The sequence below is a fragment of the Ctenopharyngodon idella genome, chromosome 8 (genome assembly GCF_019924925.1).
Source record: "Ctenopharyngodon idella isolate HZGC_01 chromosome 8, HZGC01, whole genome shotgun sequence".
Classification (NCBI taxonomy): Eukaryota; Metazoa; Chordata; class Actinopteri; order Cypriniformes; family Xenocyprididae; genus Ctenopharyngodon; species Ctenopharyngodon idella.
In genome coordinates this window covers 17,405,492-17,420,916 of record NC_067227.1, presented here as the reverse complement: position 1 = coordinate 17,420,916, position 15,425 = coordinate 17,405,492, and the positions used below count along the sequence as shown (strand labels likewise).

The 15,425-nt window shown below is 37.8% G+C and overlaps 1 protein-coding gene across 1 annotated transcript; it reads left to right on the top strand.

Moving 5' to 3' along the window:
• Positions 1-337: 337 nt before the first annotated feature.
• On the top strand, positions 338-12,750 carry opn7c (opsin 7, group member c). The gene is made up of 7 exons (XM_051904437.1): positions 338-626; positions 3,583-3,670; positions 7,367-7,529; positions 8,214-8,341; positions 10,273-10,411; positions 10,500-10,695; positions 11,843-12,750. The coding sequence occupies exons 2-7, from the start codon at positions 3,583-3,585 to the stop codon at positions 12,341-12,343; spliced, it is 1,215 nt and encodes a 404-aa protein (XP_051760397.1). The 5' UTR covers positions 338-626; the 3' UTR covers positions 12,344-12,750.
• Positions 12,751-15,425: the final 2,675 nt, after the last annotated feature.

Below are 15,425 nucleotides of genomic sequence, written 5' to 3'. Positions count from 1 at the left end.
ATGTAATTGCAGATGCTCTTATGTGAAAAGCAAGAGAAAGAGAACACAAAATAGGCAAATTAGTGGATGACTGGATCAAAATGACATTATCACACCAATCTCATTTTACAGTATATAACCTATAAAAAAATAAAAAAAATTCCCAAACACCTCAGCATCTGTGATTAAGAAGACTCACTGTGTAAGGAAAATCTTTGTTTCAATTGTATAAAGCGCTATATAAATAAAGGTGAGAGAGAGAGAGAGAGAGAGAGAGAGAGTCTAGCCATAAAATGAGAGTGGAGAAGAGGGTCAAAAACAAGGGGACAGGGATAATAGACAATAAGAGAAGAGCGAGAGGAGGGAGGGGGGGGGGGGGGTTGGGATGGAGAGGAAAAGCAAAAGGACCAGTAGCAGAGAGTGTGAGCTTTCTAAGCGACATCCGTCCTCAGTACTGTGTCTTGCTCACTGTCAAAGCGGACTGACTGCCATTCGCCTGCAGATCCTCCAGCGCAGAGCACCGGAGCTCGGAATTTGGGGATACACCTCTTTTATGTCTTCCACTGTCTGTGTGCGTGAGTTTTGCTGTACTTTGGATTCTACCTGGACTCCATGTGGGTAGTCAAGCACACACTCTCCCCTGGAAGGTAAGTTCTGTCCAGTCACTTTTATTTATATAGTTCTTTATACAATATCAATTGTTTCAAAGCAGCTTTACAGTGATAACAGGAAAATGATTCAATGATGCAAACAGAGTTAATTTCAGTTGTACAGCAGCTCTAAAAGAAAACAGTGCCATTGTTCAGCTGAAGTCAGTTCAGTGTTGATTCAGTTACATTGTAAAGATCATCAGTTATTCAATTATTAAATTAGTTCATTTCTAAAGCAGTTCTGCAGAAAACAGTGATGTCATTGTCCAGCTCAATTCAGTTCTCATCCAATAGAGTCAGTGCAGTCAAATCAATAATATTGTTGAATATTAAGTGTCCCCAACTAAGCAAGCCAGAGGCGACAGTGGCAAGGAATCCAAACTCCATAAGGTGACAGAATGGAGAAAAAAACTTTGGGAGAAACCAGACTCAGTCGGGGGTCAGTTCTCCTCTGGCTAACAAACGAACACAATATGATTATGATTCAGGCTGCATCACAAGTCCTTTCCCTTGAAAAAAAAAAAAAGTGAGGGATTACTCTTTTTTTTTCTGTAATTTAATTACCGTTACTTCTGATGTAATTGCATTAAATACTGTATAGAACAATTATATATAAAACAATAGTAGATAATCATCAAAATTTAACATGTAATGTTAAAATGTATGTTTTAAATGTAACCTCCTCCTTTTATACACTGTAAAACTCAGTAAGTTCAGAATACTGAAAACATTTAAGTAAACTAACTCATTCTTTTAAGTAACTCATTCTTTTAATCCAAGATGTCCATGTCCTTTCTTCAGTCGAAAAGAAATTAAGGTTTTTGATGAAAACATTCCAGGATTATTCTCCTTATAGTGGACTTAAATGGACTCCAAACATCAAAATTAGTTTTAGTGTAGCTTCAAAGGGCTTTAAACGATACCAGACGAGAAATAAGGGTCTTATCAAGCGAAACAATCTGTCATTTTCTAAAAAAAATACAAATGTATATACTTACGGAAAAAATGGAACTGGCGCCGCGTTCGTTCCGTAAGTAGAACAGGGAAGGTGTAGGACATACAGCGTAAGCTTTTTGAAGAATACGGAAGGCGGTCTGGCAGAAGCACTTGCAAGGCGATCATTTGTGTTTATAAAGCATATACATTTGTATTTTTTTTAAAGAAAATAACCGATCGTTTCACTAGATAAGACCTTATTCTTCATCTGGTATTGTTTAAAGCCCTTTGAAGCTCCACTGAAACTAATTTTGACCTTCAACCATTTGGAGTCCATTGAAGTCCACTATAAGGAGAATAATCCTGTAATGTTTTCATCAAAAACCTTAATTTCTTTTCGACTGAAGAAAGAAGGACATGGACATCTTGGATGACATGGGGGTGAGTAAATTATTAGGAAAATTTTATTTGAAAGTGGACTAATCCTTTAATTATGCATTATTAGCCTTGAAATGATTCTATTTTGTATTCTAGTCTACTCAATTTGGCATATTGTTGGCTCCTCTGTGATAAATTTCAAAATAGCTTGTATTTTTTCTCATTTCATTTCATCCTCATTTCCTTTTATTTTTCCTCATTCCATCGCTTTGGAAAAAGTGCTTGCTAAATTAATGTATAATGTACCTGTAAAGGTATGAGGGAAGAATGAGGGCAGAAATTAAATAGTTAAAAAACACAGGCTATATATTATATCATATTGTAGCTCTTATTAAGAGCAGAGACCTGCTCATGAGGACACAATCATCCAAAAAGGTTATGAAAAAAGAAAATCAGGAAATGTCAGAAGAGAAGAGAAGAGAATTAACACAATTATAAAGAAAAAGCTGGCAATGGTAGATGTTTGGCTTTGAGTTAACAAATGACATGGCAGCAGGAGATGTTGTGAATTTTCACAGAAATGTAGGGTTTAAAAGCAGTCGGCAAGTTAATTCAAAAAAGAGCTGTCTGCTTTAATCAAGGACCCTATCCAGCAAGAAAGAAAATGTATACTGTGAAAATGATGAGACATTAATGGTTGAAAGCGAAATCCAGCTGGGCTTTAAGTCTAGAGGTTTTCCAAGGTCAAATGAATCCCAAAAATGGGCTGTTGTCTGGGGCTTTGCACAAGAGAACTGAACAGAAACAGATTAGGGAGAAAGTAAGTAAGAATACACATTTTGAGGGTTATTTGAAACATTTGCTACAACCATCGCCAGACCTGATGTGAAAAATCCAGATCATCATTATCATCAATTATAATATATTAGCCATAAAGGATTAATGAATTACAAGGAAAATAAAACTTGTAGTACAATTATCATGTCACAAAGAGTGATGGTATATAGACACCTAAAAGACAAAAAGAACACAATAACTAAATCATATGAAATACAATTGTTAGAACTAAAGTTTACCAGTCTGTTTAATTAGACTGTCTCATTGACTACGTAATATGAATGAATACTGACCTGTCAAACAGTTCAACCAGAACCAAATGACTCACTGATTAATAGGCTACTGGCAATTTGCCTGCTGCAAAGAAAGCTCTAAATTCAGCCAAATGTTAATTGATTGACACAGTATGAAGTGTTGAACACTTTTGACAGATCTTTGAGAGAATTAGATGTGTGACAAGTGTGTTAAGAAGACAGTGAGAGAGAGGAGGAAAGAGAAAAATGAATCGCAACCACCTCATTAGAATGAGTTGGGGTTTTTCCATGGAAAAACAAAGTTCAACATGAATTACAATATGAAACATCTCAGAGGAACTTTTAGCAAATTGTTCAAGAAGCTTGTAAGTCAGACCTAATGCTTGATTAGAAAAATAAAAACTTTACAAAAGACATGGACATTCTTCTTTTGTGTTTCACGCAAGTCATACAAGTTCACAATCTAAAGTGTCGGAGAACAGAGATGTGTTTGAAGTTCTGTTTGGAACTGTATCTGACACATAGCTCTCTCTCTTTCTTCTCCACAGATGGGCAATGTGTCAAAAACAGCCCTGTTCGTATCCACAATCTCCAGACAGCATGACATCCTCATGGGATCACTTTATTCAGTGTTCTGTGAGTGCACAACCTCCATAATGTTCTGGCATCCTCTACATCTTCATATTTAACCAGAGCAGGACAACACGCAACACCTCAATGACTTTGCATATCTTTATTCCTTATGAATAATTGAAATGGTTCAGCTGTCATTAACCTCTTTCTGTCGGTTACCCTGCTTGTGTCCACCTTGGTCAAATTGTCTTGAGGATGATCAAATATATTCTAAAATGATTTCCTAAGGTGGCCACAGATAGGGCCAATAATTAGTTTGGGGAAATGATTGGGGTGGCTTACATTTGATTGTCTTTATTTATCATTAATTGATGAAGCAGTTTGTGAAAAATGAGACTAAAGCAGCTGTCTGGGTAAGTTTTAGGAGTGTTATGGCATTCTGCACTGAATTATTTTTGTAACCCTATAATGACCACAAACATTTGACCATTGTCCATGACATTCTTATACTACACTGTGCTATAGTTTCATCTCTTGTAGCAGCACTCTACAATCTCTGTCTGCTCACATAATAAACTCAATTTAATAAAATTTAATTAAATTCTTATTAATATTAATATCATTAATGATATCAAATGAATATTTCATGTCTATGTAGGCTATTTATTCTTTTTCTAAGTAGAAAAAATAAACCCATAGACCCTTTTCACATTTCCAGGTTTCTCAGAAGCATAAGTCGTCATAGTTGCGGTGAATGAGAGAATACATTAAATATATTTTGTGTTTCCATTTGCTCAAATAGCAAAAGAAAAACTCCACAATAGTGTTTTCACAACTTTCAAAAAGAGGAACAAAATAGAGAGCGATTGATAACGGCAGTCAGAAGAGAGAAAGATGTCATTTTTACTGTCACTCCCATAGCTGCTGTATTAGAAACACCCTCACAGCAGTGTTAACTAGATTTTTGTAATTTGATGCAAAGGTAATATAATACTAAGTATAGTGTTATAAATGTACCTACGTTTAAAAAAAAGAAAAAAAGAAAATATAATAAACTGCAGGATTTACGATATTGATGACCGTTAAAACTCATCATCACAGTCTGTGAAAAGGGTCTATTATTCAGAATAGTCACTCATTTTGCAATAAAGAACGGTTGTGTGTAAAAAACAAAACAAAACACTGAATCATTAATGTATCACTGCGAACTGTGAACCGGTTCAGCCGTTTATTGAAAAGAATCGACTCAAAATAATGATTCGCAAGTCGATTTCTTTACTTCAAAATAATGAGGAACGATAGGTTTTAATGAAATGTATTTATGTAAGCGATAGAATACCTCAGGGATGACGTGTTTTTGTAGGCCAACCCGGAATTGAGTGGCGCATGGGTTCCCTCGATCGAAAGCCTATGCATTTTTCCCATGGACTTTTGGATAATCGCAAAAAATAAGCTCTGTGTTTAACAAAGGGTTATGACACTTTTTGTCTATCAAGATAATCTTTACAAGTTAACACAACATTTATACATTTGTAACGATCCAGTCCAAACTGAAGGTGAGATGAACCCAAGTGCAGTTTATTGTAACAGTGTGAACAAACAAACAAAGCAACCACTTGACATGAACTTGAGCAGACTTGACTATGAGCAGACTTGACTATGAGCAGACTTGACTATGAGACTCACCGACAGCAGGGTTACATTAACAATACACGACCAAGAAACATGGGGAAGACAATGGCTTAAATACTAGAACTTAGAGAACACATGACTAAGACAACCAATGGGGAAGTGACACAAGGAACAAGGGAACCAATGACAGAACAGAACTGAAAACCACATGACCATAAACAACCAGAACATGACACATAGATTAAGGGAGAACATGAGGAGCAAGGGAAGCATGGCACAAACAAGCAACATGAAACAAACTACAAAATAAAAGACATGAAAACATGAACATGAAAACAAAACCCAAAACTATACGTGACACATTTTGAAGCCTAAATAAAGTCGTCAGATATAAAAAGCTAACAGTAGGCTATAAACGGACTGCAGCACACCATGGTTGCGGATCAACGTCACCACCACCAAGCTTCCTCAAACTTTATTTAGAAAACAACTTTATTTAAAAACATGCTTGCTGATTATGATCTGTGCTGTGTATGAATACTTATCCACTTTTTCATGAGAAATGCTGTCCAAATGTCCTGTTTGTCATGATGACGTCTAAAGTCCTCGCCAATGGAAGAAGTCCCTTTTAGCAATGTGTTAGTAACCGGCGATTTTTAGACACAATAAAGGTTTAAAAAAAAAATCACAAGCGAGTTATAACTGGTGTGTTTTATGTCATAGGTCAAAACGTGAAAATATTTAGAGGCTTTGTTAACCACAGACCTTATTTTAGGCGATTTAGCAAAAACCCATTCAAAAAACCCATTGACTTCGGGGTGATGGAACCGGAAGTCCTAAAATGCTAACTCGTTTCCGGGTTTTGCCTACAAAAACACGTCATCCCTGAGGTACTCTATAAGGTACGAGAGGCTGTGCTGTGTCATGAATAAGTCATAGCTAAAGGGCGTTGTTAGGCGTCGTGCCTGCAACCCCTTCAGCCGTGACTTATTCACGATACAGCACTAGCCTCAAGTACCTTATTGCTTTTATAAAATGGCTACCACACAATACAAATATTAAAGCCAAAAAATATGTATCTATGCAACTTTAATGAAGTAAAATCACTAAAAGCCTTCCTTCCGCTGGAAAAAATAGTCCCTGACCGTGAACAGCAACAGAAGTTACATCATTACGCCATTAGATGGCGGCAAAGACTGTCTTTATGAGTGTGTCAGTCAGTAACGAAGACTTTTATATTGAAAAGACTGAATTGTTGTGAACAAGACGCAATTGACAAATGCTTTGACTAGCGACTGTCAGTCACGGGAAAACCCCTTAACTGTTAAAAGAACAAGATAATACATCAGACATTTAAACATATTTTTTATTATGAACATAGGACTGACCTGAAGGAAAATGCTAAATCTGAATGCAGGTAATAAACTCAATCGATCTCTTTCTCACGATACTCTGCTACATATAGTAGGCTAAGCTCCAATGAACAATATCAATTGAGAACATACAGTTTACGTTGCTAAGAGTGGTTGCTAAGGGTGTTGTGTAGTGATACACAGAACCATTGGGTGAAACGGTCATACTCATAGCCGTGTTTTATCGAATCAAGGACAGCAACTAACCGTTTTATAAATTTAAGTAAACAGTCAAACTTTGGACTGGGAATGTAGTGAAGTGATACATACTCTGATAAACTAGGCTACAGATTCCTGAAAAATCTGTTTAAAAAAAAAAAAGTAAGGAAGAACTTGGTATGGTTTGGAATGGATGCGAGCGATAGTTCTGGTCTGCTTGACATTAAAGAAACGACTTTAATTATACCTCCCATGCAGCAAATAAATCGCGTGGATTATTAAAGCTATCTTATGGGTTGAATTAACTTCAGCCTGTTAAAAGAAGGACCTCAATTGTTATTCTAGACTACCCTGAGAAAGACCTAGCAGGGTGTGCTTATCAATTCTTAGCTCTAGGATCAAACGGTGTTTTCATGTGACAGGTTTGTCAGCAGTGGGGTGGAGATGTCACACTGTCAGGGGCACATTTTCAATACAGCTTTAGAAATTCACTAGCTACTTTGATTTAAAGATGAATAGACATGAGCGGATGGACACATCTCTCTTTCTCTTCCAGGTGTGTTGTCGCTCTTGGGAAATGGCATGCTGTTGTTTGTAGCCTACCGTAAGAGGTCATCTCTGAAGCCAGCAGAGTTTTTCGTCGTGAACTTGTCTGTGAGTGATTTAGGAATGACCCTGTCTCTGTTTCCGCTGGCCATTCCATCTGCTCTAGCACACAGGTGAGATCCTGCTTCACGCTTTACCAAAAAAAAACAAAAAAAAAAACACAATATTGTATTTTATTGTAAAATATCAGAGATGACATTTATAAAAGTATTCATATAAAAATATAAATGTACTCTGTCTCTCTTTCTCATAAGTTTAGAAGTCATTTTAGTGAACAGGTTCGGTTCAAAATAACTTCATACGTGCACTGGTCAAATAAACGATTCAGTGACTCGTTTGAACCTTTGAACCCATCCATCTTTTCAAAGATAACTATACTGTAGCTGCTCTTCGACACTTATGTTTTTAATGTGTTTTATAATTTGGGGTTTTCAAATTGAATTAGTTACATTTACGTTCTATTTTATGCTATTTTTGTGTTTTTGGTGCCAGATAAAGGATAAAAATATAGTTATACAAAATATACTGTCATCTCAATTAGTGTTAATGTAGTTAGTTAATCTTTGTACACATAGTTTAGCTTGGAGTATAGCTTACTACTTTCATAGCTTGGCAAGCAACAGTTTTCAAAGCATCACCGCTTTCTCATTTCTCACTTCTTTTTTTGAAAATGCCTGAAACAGTTTGATTTACTTTTGAGTAAAGTAATCATGGTTCTAAAGTAAAAATAAAGATAAAAAGTGTTTCAGAGTTCAGCAAAAACAGTAAAATGATCTCTCTCTCTCTTTTCTCTGTAGGTGGTTGTTTGGGGAGGTAGCATGTCTGTGCTATGCTGTGTGTGGGGTTTTATTTGGCTTGTGCAGCCTAACAAATCTGACTGCTTTGTCGTCAGTTTGCTGCCTCAAAGTCTGCTGCCCAAATTACGGTATACTGCTCTTTTGTTTTCTTTAACCAAATTAGCTCAATGCATACATTTAAACTATTACAAAGTGCTATCATTTACCCAAGCAATACTTTAAATATAAAATATTAAATAGTTCATAGATGTGTCACTACATGGAATTCTGAAGACAAAAAAAAAATGCAGACATCCTAGAAAAAGTTTTCCACTGAGGTAAATCCTTAACAACAGGTGTTTTCTTTAGTAAACATAGGTATTGTATTTCTTTAATTTGAATTCACTTTTAATGTTGCAGTTCCTAATAAAGTCTGCTGAGTTACTCTGTTTTATTTACTTGTCAAAGTCGATTTTTATGCAGAATCTCGAATACCTTGTCAGGGTACAGTAAATACGTATTTTTAGGCCTTTTCAGATTAGCATATTAAAGGGTTAGTTCACCCAAAAATGAAAATTCTGTCATTAATTACTCACCCTCGTGCCGTTTTACACCCGTAAGACCTTCATTGATCTTCGGAACACAAATTAAGATATTTTTGTTTAAATCCGATGGCTCCGTGAGGCCTACATAGGGAGCAATGACATTTCCTCTCTCAAGATCCATAAATGTACTAAAAACATATTTAAATCAGTTCATGTGAGTACAGTGGTTCAATATTAATATTATGAAGCGACGAGAATATTTTTGGTGCGCCAAAAAAACAAAATAACGACTTATTTAGTGATGGCCGATTTCAAAACACTGCTTTAGTAAGCTTTGGAGCATAATGAATCAGCGTGTTGAATCATGATTCGGATCGCGTGTCAAACCACCAAACTGCTGAAATCACGTGACTTTGGCGCTCCGAACTGCGGATTCATTATGCTCCGAAGCTTCCTGTTTTGAAATCGGCCGTCAAAAAATAATTCGTTATTTATTTATTTTTTTTTTTTTGGCGCACCAAAAATATTCTCGTCGCTTTATAATATTAATATTGAACCACTGTACTCACATGAACTGATTTAAATATGTTTTTAGTGCCTTTATGGATCTTGAGAGAGGAAATGTCATTGCTCCCTGTGTAGGCCTCACGGAGCCATCGGATTTAAACAAAAAATATCTCAATTTGCGTTCCAAAGATTAACGAAGGTTTTACGGGTCTGGAACGCCATGAGCGTGAGTAATAAATGACAGAATTTTCATTTTTGGGTGAACTAACCCTTTAACAATTAACATAGTCCAAAATGGTGTTTTCCTCCTAAATGTCCAGCATTAATTCCATGTTGGTCCAGACTGGTTTATGCTGGTTAGGGATGGTATAGTGCTGGACTAGCATAGTCATGCTGTTCTAAAGCTGGTGTAGCAGGTCCACCAGCGCTCCTGCTTCCCATGTTCGTCCCAGCATGCAAAATAGACCTTATACTGGTGGCCAGCAATGCTGGATTCTTTCTTTTCAGCAGTGGTGTTTTTTGGGATCAAGTCTAATCTCACACAGCAGAATCAGGTCTGAGTGTTTTGGACTGTTAGCGCCATGTTCTGTCTGTAGATTCTGAAAACTGTCACACTCAGTTCACTGTGAAATAAAAGGCCCTCTGGCTTAAATGTGCAGGAATAAGAGTTTAAAATGAATAGAAAGAGACACAGAAATGAAGAAAGATGAAAAAGAAGATAAGAGAGGACATGTGGAAACAAAACAGAACATGTAGGGGAAATGAGACAAAATAGGAGAGACAGTGATGAAACAAATGAACCAAAGAAAGAAAGAAAGAAGAAGAGCAGTTAATGAGCACACATTTAGGGGTTACTGGAGCTTGAAACTCTGGGTAGTTTTTTCCTTCTTTCCCTGTGGGATATGAAATTAAAATAATTCCCACTGTTCAGACCTGTGTCAGGAGAATCATAAAGCCTCACCAATTAGTCACCTTGACCATTTTGTTTTTGTAAAAATATTTATTCATGCAGTCCTCGTCTTCTCCAGGTAACAAGTTCTCATCTAACCATGCTTGTGTGATGGTTATTGGGGTTTGGTGCTACGCGTCTGTGTTTGCGTTGGGACCTTTGGTCCGCTGGGGAAGTTTTGGACCAGAGCCATATGGGACAGCTTGCTGCATAAACTGGTATGAGAACAAACATTTTACCATTAATATGTGCAGCTAACGCAAACTGATTTTACAATGATGCCTTTTCCATGTTGTATGTTCCAAGGTACACTCCATCCCATGACGCCCTTGCCATGTCTTACATCATCAGTCTTTTTATCTTTTGTTACGTTGTCCCCTGTACAATCATCATCCTATCTTACACCTTCATCCTGCTCACAGTGAGGGGGTCTCGCCAAGCCGTTCAACAGCATGTCTCGCCACAAACCAAAGTGACCAACGCACACATTCTCATTGTCAAGGTAAAGAGGATTTATGGGATTTGATGGGTTTGTTTGTTGTCAGCTTTTATTGTTAGTGCTTACAGTGACCTTCATATAATAATAAAAAAAAGCTGTGATCAACCCCTGGGACATAAAAGTGCACAAAAACATGTGTGGTGTCCACATTGTCTCACTGTGCAAATATACCGGATTTTATTGCCCTGTGGAGCAGACAGCAGGAACGTGATACTATTGCTGAGTATGTACTTAATGTCCCTCAAAAAGTAATGCTGATTACCCATCCTCTGTCCTCTGGACAAGGGCTGGCTGTACCTTTTGGCCGTCCCAGCCTTATTTTTCAAAACGATGTCATGAAGCCCTCTATACTCTATACTGCATGTAACTTTGCTGCTGGCAGTGAGGGCTACACTGTTAATGTTGGTGCTGAATGTTAAGTATTGAGGCAGGCACGCAAATTTCCCTTCAAAACGTGTATATTGCATACATTTGCACAAATTTGGCCATCTAAGGTCATAAACAGACACACATAATATAAGCAGAATGCTGAATAATAAAAAATATGACAGTTTGTTCTGTTAATGTTCGCTTAGTACCCTACTGTTCAAAATTTTGGGGCAGTAAGATTTTTGAATGTTTTTTAAGGAAGTCTCTTATGCTCATCAAGATGCATTTATTTGATCAAATATACAGTAGAATTGTGAAATATTATAATTTAAAATAATTGTTTTTTATTTTAATATATTTTAAAATATAATTTATTCCTGTGATGTCAAAGCTGAATTTTCAGCATCATTACTCCAGTACTCAGTGTCACATGATCCTTCAGAAATCATTCTAAAATGCAGATTTGCTGCTCAAGAAACATTTCTTATTAATGTTGAAAGCAGTTGTGTTGTTTAATATTTCTGTGAAAACCATAATACATTTTTTTTGGATTCTTTGATGAATAGAAAGTTCAAAAGAACAGCATTAGTTTGAAATGTAGACCTTTTTTAACTTTATAGATGTCTTTACTGTCACTTTTGATCAATGTAATACATTCTTCCTGAAGTAGTGTGCATGAGAGAGAATATGGGTTACAGAGGTCAAAATATGATTTTAAAATATTTAAAAATTCTATTTAATTGCATGTCGACTAAGTGAATGAAGTGTGTTTTCTTTCTAGCTCTCAGTGGCTGTATGTATTGGCTTCCTTACGGCTTGGAGCCCATATGCCGTTGTTGCCATGTGGGCTGCATTCAGCGCCAATGAGCAGGTCCCACCCACCGCCTTTGCGCTGGCAGCTATCTTGGCCAAATCTTCCACCATTTACAACCCTATGGTTTATCTTCTCTTCAAACCCAACTTTCGCAAAATCCTGAGTCAGGATACTCAAACCATCCGCCACAGGATTTGTTTGAACCATAGTAAGGCCAGTCTTACACCAGAAATAAAGGGCCGGCAGCTGCAGAGCTCTCAACAATGCAACAATAAGGATGCCACCATCTCTACACCCTTTTCCAGCTGCCTGGCAGAGAGTTACGGGGCATGTCATGTCTGTGCAGAAGTGGAGCCACGTTTTCAACAAATAAGCCATCAGAAAACTGTACGGATTCTGGAGGGCACCATCCAGAGTGAAATACCAGTGAGACATCTGACTGACAGAATGCAAAATGACCTCCTGTGAGAGAAACTCTAGAAAGAAAGAAAAAAGCATGAAATGTAAGGAAGGAGAGGATGATGTAATGTGTAAAAATCGCAGGTGTCCTTAGATGCCCAAGAACAAGGGAAACTGAGGGAAAGAAAAATGAAACTCACTGTTGTCTCTGGATTCTCATTGGTCCTCAGAACTGCCCACAGATTTCACCAACGTTTACTGAACCAAATCCACTTTTTTAAGATGTACAAAGCATATTTCCCTAATGCAAGGTGTGGCAGTTTACACAGAACATGCTGTTTTTTCATGTTTTTTTCTATGTCAATATGCATTTTTATGTAAACATGTTCTGTGTGACAAGCATTTATTTAAATGAGCCTAAAAAAATGTGATTTATGATTGTGTGAGTAAAGTTTAAATAAATGATGTGGAGTACATCCAGCGAGTTATCGATTTCAAAAACAATTCAAGTTGACCTCACCAACTGTGTTTTACATAGTTTGGATTTCAGTTTCATACAGTGTTTACAGTGAGATAAGCAAGGTCCTTTCACTGAATAAACAAAGACTGTCATCTGCTGGCTGAACAAGACTATTACAACTGAAAAAATTCAGGGGGAAAAAAACGTTATTCGTAGGTTTACATTGCCAAAGCATAGATAAAATCACACATAAGCCTGTACGTATGGGTATATGCACGTTATACACAGTATCATCTCTCTCAGTTTAATTGTAACACAAACTAGCAAACTTTATAGTTTGTGTGCTCCCAGCTGAATGGCATCCACTCCCAGCAAACATGGTTTCATTAAAGGACAAAAGTCCTAAGTCTGAATGGAAATGGCACTAAAATGCCAGTGGTTGGTGAGGTTGTTGGGATGCACCCAAACTAAGGCAACCTTTTAATTTGGTGTGCTGCTTTGTAGCTTGAGAGTTTGATGTAATGAGCATGTTATACATGTAGGGGTCACTACATCCCTCAAAAAAACAGAGAAAAGATCAGGAAACAGCTCAGTGAAACAGCCATGAGGCACCCCATATTAAAGGGTTAGTTCACCCCAAAATGAAAATTCTGTCATTAATTACTCACCCTCATGTCGTTCCACACCCGTAAAACCTTCGTTCATCTTCAGAACACAAATTAAGATATTTTTGATAAAATCCGATGGCTCAGTGAGGCCTGCATTGACAGCAAGTTAATTAACACTTTCAAACACCCAGAAAGGTACTAAAGATATATTTAAAACAGTTCATGTGACTACAGTGGTTCAACCTTAATGTTATGAAGTGACGAGAATACTTTTTGTGCGCCAAAAAAAAAAAAAAAAATTCAACAATATCTAGTGATGGGCGATTTCAAAACACTGCTTCATGAAGCTTCAAAGCTTTACGAATCTTTTGTTTCAAATCAGTGGTTCGGAGCGCCGAAGTCATGCGATTTAAGTTTTTCGAAATTTCAATGGTTCACGTGACTTTGGCAATTTGATAAGCGCTCCGAACCACTGATTCCAAACAAAAGATTTGTAAAGCTTTGAAGCTTCATGAAGCAGTGTTTTGAAATCGCCCATCACTAGATATTGTTGAATAAAGTCGTTATTTTGTTTTTTTGGCGCACAAAAAGTATTCTCGTCACTTCATAACATTAAGGTTGAACCACTGTAGTCACATGAACTGTTTTAAATATATCTTTAGTACCTTTATGGGCGTTTGAAAGTGTTAATTATTTTGCTGTCAATGCAGGCCTCACTGAGCCATCAGATTTTATCACAAATATCTTAATTTGTGTTCCAAAGATGAACAAAGGTCTTTTGGGTGTGGAACGACATGAGGGTGAGTAATTAATGACAGAATTGTCATTTTTGGGTGAACTAACCCTTTACAGGAACGCACACAGAAAGAGACAGACTTGACTTAGATTTAGGTCAAACCTCTAATAGATCTGTGTGTGGGAACTGACAGAGTTAAATGCAAAGTCAAGAAAATCATTCCAAATCCTGACTTATCTTACTACCGTTAGGTGCTTTATTAGGAGAAGTGTTATGAAAAAGCCAAGCTAAACTACACCCCATTCACTGGCATCTGTTAACTCTATTGTTCAATTAGCTCACTCCTCAGGCCTTGACTGAGAGAGATAAATCCAATAGATGAAATCACACTAGAGCTTTACAGCAGTGTGTTGTGCTCAATTCATCACACAGAGATGTGCTTGTGCTTGGCGGGAAGTGAGAGCCGCTATCTAAAATAGAGGCTATTTGTATTTAAGCCAACCGAGAGGGTTTTCAGGGTATTTCTGTTGTGTTGATGAGTTCTGGAAACAGCTTAAAATTCAACTGTCTGTAGGTTTCAGTGGGGAGAATCAGGCATAACATTATGACCACTGACAGGCGAAGTGAATAACACTGATTATTTCTTCATCACGGCACCTGTTAGTGGGTGGGATATATTAGGCAGCAAGTGAACATTTTGTCCTCAAAGTTGATGTGTTAGAAGCAGGAAAAATGGGCAAGTGTAAGGATTTGAGTGAGTTTGGCAAGGGCCAAACTGTGATGGCTAGATGACTGGGTCAGAGCATCTCCAAAACTGCAGCTCTTGTGGGGTGTTCCCGGTCTGCAGTGGTCAGTATCTATCAAAAGTGGTCCAAGGAAGGAACAGTGGCGAACCGGCGACAGGGTCATGGGCGGCCAAGGCTCATTGATGCACGTGGGGAGCGAAGGCTGGCCCGTGTGGTCCGATCCAACAGACGAGCTACTGTAGCTCAAATTGCTCAAGAAGTTAACGCTGGCTCTGATAGAAAGAAGTCAAAATACACAGTGCATTGCAGTTTGTTGAGTATGGGGCTGCATAGCCGCAGACCAGTCAGGGTGCCCATGCTGACCCCTGTCCACTCCCGAAAGCACCAACAGTGGGCACATGAGCATCAGAACTGGACCACGGAGCAATGGAAGAAGGTGGCATGGTCTGATGAATCACGTTTTCTTTTACATCACGTGGATGGCCGGGTACGTGTGCATCGTTTACCTGGGGAACACATGGCACCGGGATGCACTAAGGGAAGAAGGCAAGCTGGCGGAGGCAGTGTGATGCTTTGGGCAATGTTCTGCTGAGAAGCCTTG